The 7,500-nt window shown below is 42.1% G+C and overlaps 1 protein-coding gene across 1 annotated transcript in view; it reads left to right on the top strand.

The window, feature by feature from the left end:
* Window positions 1-207: 207 nt before the first annotated feature.
* The window catches only part of LOC143024998 (polypeptide N-acetylgalactosaminyltransferase 10-like), a 27,295-nt gene continuing 20,002 nt past the window's right edge, over window positions 208-7,500 (top strand). Inside the window, exon 1 of the mRNA XM_076184592.1 lies at window positions 208-914. Coding sequence (XP_076040707.1) covers window positions 369-914 — 546 coding nt within the window. The 5' untranslated portion in view covers window positions 208-368. The remainder of the gene's footprint in view (window positions 915-7,500) is intronic.

Genomic DNA, 7,500 nt, shown 5'->3' with positions numbered 1-7,500 from the left:
GAGCCTTCTTCCGGGGGGAGGGGGGATAGTTGTCGATCATGAGTCCAGCACGTGGTCCAAGACCATGGTGAATCTCACACACACACACACACACACACACACACACACACACACACACACTCACACACACACACACACACACACACACACAGGTGTTAGTACTAACCACTTGGAGTAAAAGTCGTTCATTCCAACCCACGAACGGATGTAGAACACTGTGTGCCATTCTTTACAGAGACGACTTTGTGTGTGTGCGTGTATGTGTATATGTGTAGAAAAATATCAGCGACCGTGCTGTACCATCTCCCAAAAGAAGGACAGCCCTCGAAGTTATTTGCCGGAAATTATCTTTTCGTCCGTAGAAAAGAATGCGTTTTTTTAAGAGAGGATTCTTGGGAAAATGTTATAAAGCTTTCCTATTTTTTCTGTTGCTTGCGATCGTTTATGTACAGCTATATGTACTTGAATTTGAGGACGAAAGTGGCGGTGAAGTGCATGTGAAGGGAAGGAAGGGAGACACCGCTCACAGAAAAAGTAAACATTTGTCAAAGCAACACCATGCGAGGGAAAGTCATGAAGTTCACGAAAAACACAAAAACAAAGTGAAACATGACAATGAGGACAACGACGACAGTGAGACTGGACATGGTAAAGAAGCTGTTGATGGTAAGCATGGAAGCAAAAAGAAACACCATGCGAAAGAAAGTCATGAGCATCACGAAAAACACAAAAACAAAGTGAAACATGGCAAAGACGACGACGACGACAATGAGACTGGACATCATGTGAAGAAAGCTGTTGATGCTAAGAGCGGAAGCAAAAACAAGCATGAGGCAAAAAAGAAAACGGACGATGAGGAAGATGCAGACAAGAAACAAAGGATCGCATTCCCCGATAATCATCCCCAGGAAAAGGTAAATTACTAGATTAGCTTACTCCACGACGAAAAACCATATTTTCATTTTCTGAAAATTTCATATAAGATATTGACTACTCAGTAAATTCTAAGGATATCTTTACCTCAGAGTTTTCTGGTGTCCTTTCTTTGTACATCAGCTCGCCTCCCACGAATTGACACTCTTGCTTGCGAACCTCTAGTTTTGTCTGTCTTTGCTTCTTGACATGTATTTCCCTCGTGCACCTCAGTATCTGCCTTAACCTCCTTTATCTTAAACTCCATTCACGTGTCATTATCTAAATCCTCTTCCTCAATCCTTTATTTAATTTGCTTCTCTCTCCCGTTTTCTTTTACAGCCATCTTTGTTGCAACCAAAAACCTTCCCTCCCGTTTTTTTTTATTGCCCAAATGAATATGTACTTTGATGTGATTGTACTTTTCCTTTTGGACTCTTTATAAGGTCTGACCGATTAAAGCAAGACTTTATTTGAAATGATTGGCATCAGTAAAAATAAAATGGAATGCCGATCTAGTAATTACACACACACACACACACACACACACACACACGTTCTCTCTCTCTCTCTCTCTCTCTCTCTCTCTCTCTCTCTCTCTCTCTCTCTCTCTCTCTCTCTCTCTCTCTCTCTCTCTCTCTCTCTCTCTCTCTCTCTCTCTTTATTTCACACACATATACAAGTACACGCCTATACGTACGCACGAACACTCATTGTACATGATCTTCAGGGAGAACCCATCAACCTCCGTGGCTTCAGATCCTTTTTTCCTGTCTTACATAAATAAATTGAAGAACAACTCATATTTGTGTAAAGGAATTTGTATGACTAGTTGAAAAACGTTTGATCATGTGCGAAGGCATGTTGGCCGGCATGAGCACATTAACTATTTCTCTGTTTATTCTGGCTTTCGTCGTGTGTTTACGGTGGTATTCTTAAAAAAATCTTTCCCTTCCAATGATTTATATAAGATTTATATAAGGAAAGAATTTTTTTTAAGAATACCACCGTAAGATTCTTACGGTATTCTTAAAAAATATATTTCCCTTCCAAGGATTCATATAAGAATTATATAAGGAAATACTGATATAAGAAAAGAATTCTTTTTTGTAAGAATACCATCGTTAGCTTTGTCGAAAAAATCATTCAGGACAGCGAAAGATTTCTTTCGATTTTCAGGCTGCTTCGTACTGAACTACTTTATACTGGGTTGTTTGTCGTCGACTATTGCGAGTTTCTTTGCGTAGAAACGACTCTGGTCACAATTCTTTGTTTTCCGAATCTTCAAATGTCAAATTACCTTCGCGGCATCCATTGAGAAGCTGAGTGACGAGCTAAAAACCTATACATATTGTTGTAATGTCCTTAGGGAAGTTTAGAATACTGAAAGCAAAGTCATCTAGCTGTGTAAATACAGAACAGATGACACGAATTAGCCCTGTGGGAGTGAGTCGGTTGTGAGTCGATTTGACGGCCGAGTTCCGCCGAATAGGGAAATGGCCGAATTACGCACGCATGTGTTTGTGGAGACAATACGTATATACATCCGCATGAATAGATAACATATGATAAATGAACAAAAGAGAACACCTGGTGGTGCTGCGTCCCGACTCGTGTAAATAGAGAGGAGGATGAGGGAAAGGGACAGCATGACGAGGGTGGATGAGGGAAAGGAACAGCATGACGAGGGTGGATGAGGGAAAGGGACAGCATGACGAGGGTGGATGAGGGAAAGGGACAGCATGACGAGGGTGGATGAGGGAAAGGTACAGCATGACACCGGATTCTCGGCGTTTCGTCCAGTTATTCACTCACATGTTGGGGATTTACGTGGGCGTGCCCTAATAAGGAATGCCCTAAGTAGAAAGCAGGAACTGCTCTTCTACAAACCGTGAGGTAGCTCAAATAGAATCATCCCCTCCGCTTCATCTCCTCGGGTGTGTCACGTACATGTGACACGTGTGGACGCGTCCGAAAACACGCACTGACATGACTTCAGCCTCGTTGACACGGGGCTAGTTTAGTAGCCGCTAACCCTATTGGCTTGTAAACCACCCCTATACTTGCCCAGTGTCAACGAAAAGGTAGCAAACTTGCCTCTAAATTACCCTAGTGTTAACACTTACTTGCCGGGTAAGTTAACTTGTGGCTAGCGAAAGCTGCTACTGAACTAGACCCGTGTAAATAAGGTTTTAGTGATTGCCGAGTTCTGTGCATGTCACAATTTGGTCAAACTCCTGAAACGGTTCGGGCAAGTGTGGCGATACCTTTATCTTAACTCGCTCCTCTCACTGCTAATGGCGATCGTCGTCGGGTAATTACATTTATCCAAAGGAAATATATTCCTCCTTCCATCCTTCTATCCTCACCTTCCCCGTGGCAACGATATTGTACAAATCTTCCTCTTTTGCATGCCAATCATACGGAGATAACAGATGTCCTCGTGTCTATTGACACGCGTCTACAAATCGTTACCATAAAGATATCTTTTGGGAGTCACTGACCTGTATGACCCTCTACATTCATCATCTTCCAAATGGGACTGAAATACGAAGCATTTTATCAGTAAAGGTCTGAATCGTAGTTGATTTCTCATCATTGCCAATATGTTAGAAAATTAATTCCTTCCAACCTAGTGGTGTCGTGTAACTCGTATTTTGGTGGTTTATGTATGAAAATTCTTTTCACATCTTTTTATATACAGTAGTGCTACCAAAAGCTAACACACACGCACATACATACGCACGCACGCACCTTCGAAATAACGATGCTCCTCAGCAAAGCTCGACAATATTGGATTCCACAGAATGCGGTCACACAGAACGGCAGCAGGAAACCAAGTAGTCCATAGCAAGGTGGACTGAAAGATCCTGTAGAGCAGCGTTTCTCAAACCAGGGTTCCCCGGAACCCTAAGGTTCCGCAAGAGGTCCCTAAGGGTTCTGCGAGAACAAGTGAGATAAGCTAATACACTTTTGATTTTTTATTTAATTTCATACACGTAAAATAATTAAACACGCACGACATAATCCTGGTTATTGTAATCATGTAATATTGACATCATCCTGTCTAACCTATTATTACGATGAAAATAGAATGAGAAAGGTATGGTATGTGTGTTTTTTTGCGCAGGGTGGGTTCCTTGAGACATGCAATTTATTCTAAAGGTTACGCAAGGGTAAAAAGGTTGAGAAACACTGCTGTAGAATGACAACAAATACTTGTAGCGGAGGCTGAACAGAAACTGGGGCAGCATATAGAAGGATTGAGGAAGTCAAGTTGAAGGAAGAGGAATGGAATCTAAGAGATTGAGGAGGCTGAGGTTAGCAGGCCTTACTGGTAAGGTGGGGGGCGGGGGGGGCGGGGTTAAAGGAGAATGCTTATGTATATTAGTTTTTAACCTCTTTTGGGCTGCGACCCAAAATCCTGCCCAGATCGACCACGACGACCCTTACCTTCATAGCTGGGCGCGTTACTATGTGCGTTCCTCGGTGCGTTACGCTTTAGTTTGGCCGCGGTTAGCGCTCCCAAACTATTAAAGCTTAAGAGACAGGTCCATACCGAAATAAAAGTCCGGTAGGCCACAGACTATACCAATGAAACATTTCGTAGGCCATATACTATACCGGCTCCTATATTGCTTTAATAGTTTGGGAGCGCTAACCGCGGCCATAATAAAGCGGAACGCACTGAGGAATGCATCGAGGAACGCGCCCAGCTCTGCTTACCTTCATAAATAATTCTTATTTAAATGATAAAATACTTGTGCTTGTAAAAACGTGTGACAAAAACAATGTTTTGCTTTACCTTAGATAATGGTGACTTAGGAATTCTACAATCAGGATTAATACTTTGATAATACTTTGAATAGGAATATGGGAGGAGATGATAAGTCCATAAATCCTTGGTGACCCATTATAATGGCTTAGCGACACAACTTTGGGTCGTGACCTAAGGGTCGAACCACTACCTTAGGAGGACAAAGGTCATAGAAATCAGAAACGTATATAACCCTTTCCTTACTTGACATTTTTTCTTTTCTTCTTGCTGCCGTCGTGTGATTTAATTCTTCTCCTTAGCGCGCCTTCGATACATTCAGAGTAAGTTGATGAGGAGAAGGGTCGGAAAGGCGTCTAAATCCCGGAGGAACTGAGTCGGTGGGAAATACTTACGACGGGTCTCAAATCAAGGGAAATAGTCTGGAAGACCTAAGGAAGTAAATATGGAACAATTGAGGCTGAGTTTGAGGCCTGGGAAAGCAGTCAGGCAGGGGGATGGGAGGGGATGGTAAGGGATTCGGAGGGATGCTTCTGGCTACGGGGAAGTGTGAGTGGGAGGAGTGAGAGTGTATGACCGACAGCCACGTAACACAGAGGCAGGTGTGCAGCCCAGCTGTTGGCGGGGATGAGGCGACGTGGCCTTTTGTGATGTAACAGTTGTTGTCTCGTCAGAGAAACACATTGAGGTCCGATCGACGGCAACTTTACTGGAAACGTTGATACTAAAATTAACATTAGGACATAAGAACGAAAGAGACTCCAAGAGACCATAAGGCCTACACTAGACAGTCCCATGCCCTTTACCACCTTTTATCTCTATCCATAAAGTTATCTACTCTTCCCTTAAAACAACCAATTGTTGTAGCGCTCATTATATTTTTCCAAAGTCTATTCCATTCATTAACCACTCGGTTGGTAAACTCGTTCTTGCATATTTCCTTCCTAAACTTATATTTGTCCAACTAAAATCCATTACTGCAAGTCCTGCCCTTCTGTCTTAATATGATAACCTTGTCTGCATCACCCTTGTTAAAGTCCTAGGACACCCCTCAGTTGAATGAAATAGTCTAGACGTCAGGCAATTAATAGATAAGGTTACCTGGTTCTAAGGTACTCAAGTAAAGTGTGTCGGCCTCAGAGGTTACAAGGCGGGTATGTGGATGCAATTATGAGTTGTTGTATAATGTGTGAGAAATAATTTGACACAGCCCGAAGGGATTTCTCCCCGTATTCTCCTTTTCTGCATGAGGGGGCGGAGAGGGAGGGTCGCCGATTTAATGAAGCGGCCTTGCTGTGTATGTGCTGTGTCTTATGACACTGCTTCTGACCTAGGGCGAGATGCAGGGATGACCCGGCATCCAGGAGATGCCAAGATAAGAGGGAGGGAAGAGGGTGGAATGGAGTAGAGTGTGATGGGGGATGGAATGGGTGGGAGTGGTTTTTATGCCATTGTTTTTTGGCTACCTCCCTTGTAAGGGGGAAAAAAGCCTTTGGTATATGGATGTATAATGTTACTTTTGTATACGCGACCAGCCTCCAGAGGTGTTGACGTATTCAAGAGATATTCACAACTTAAAGTTTATGTTGGGTTGCCACCGGTTATTTACATTTAGCAGGAGGAAACTTCCTTCGTAGCGAAAAGGAACATTTGAAACGCTTTCAACACTTGGACGGTTGGGATAGGTAACAGTTACTGCTGGGAATCGGAGAGAAGTGTAGGATTCGAACCCAGGCACACAGAAATAGGTTTCATGGGTTAAAACAGAAGCTCGGTTTTCACAAAAAAGAGATAAATAATAAATAAATAAACAAATAAATGAATTGAACGTAACACGAAGCTCGTTAATATTCAGAACCACATCTTCACAGGTGCGGTTTCAATTAGACAAATTACATAGTGACATTAATATTTGAGGATAGGCTAGATGCAGTATATATATCGTATATGATATATATCTTACCATATATATTATATATCATGTATCGTAATTTATACATTATGTAGATAACGTTACACTGCGGGAACCGAACCTAGGCTCGTGAAATTACTATTGTTCGATGCAGACTATTAACCCATTCAACTCATGTCAGCCGCTTATGGTGTAGATATGAAAAACCGGATATGATAGGCCTCGCGCCGGCCTGTACATCCGAATATCATCTGATGCGGCTTGACCGCGCGAGGACTGGCGTCATATTTTTCTGGTGTTTGATCAAACATTTTGGTGTTTTATGATTTTTTTGTTTTATTTGACCAAATGACAAGAATCTTGTCATCGGAGTTTAAAGAGTTAAGATACGATAATGTTTAAAATGATCTAGTTAACACCGTCTATATCATTGGTTCTTAGCCTTTTGTCCATGGAACCCTATTGGCCCTTGGGGTTTCAAAAGTAGGGCCACCAATCGAAAGCCAATAGCAGTTAGTGAATGCAAAACGATTAAATTTAGTGTAGAAATCATCACCAGGAGGTTAAACAATAGCAATTCATAGTCACGGGGTACCCGTGAAAATAGGTTAAGAATCTCTGGACTCTAGATTGTTAAGCACATGCGTCCAACTAGAGAGAAGGAATGGGAAGAGAGTTGTCAAATATGATAGTTTCAAGGATGTCTGTGTATAAGAAAACCATGAATGAGGAAATATGAATAGAGCGGAAAGTAGAAGAGGATAGGATAGACTTGAGAGGAAGATCAAGAATGAGGTGGATGGATAGATTGAATGGGGAGTTGGATGTATGCGAAATGTCTGTCGAGCAGGGAAGAGAGAATCCAAGGTAAAAGAGTAAATGAAAGGAGTGTAAATGGGTG

Source organism: Oratosquilla oratoria, chromosome 4 (genome assembly GCF_046742065.1).
Source record: "Oratosquilla oratoria isolate Oo_2021 chromosome 4, ASM4674206v1, whole genome shotgun sequence".
Taxonomy (NCBI): domain Eukaryota; kingdom Metazoa; phylum Arthropoda; class Malacostraca; order Stomatopoda; family Squillidae; genus Oratosquilla; species Oratosquilla oratoria.
The sequence above is the reverse complement of the archived record's forward strand: the minus strand, read 5'-3'. Positions and strand labels throughout refer to the sequence as shown.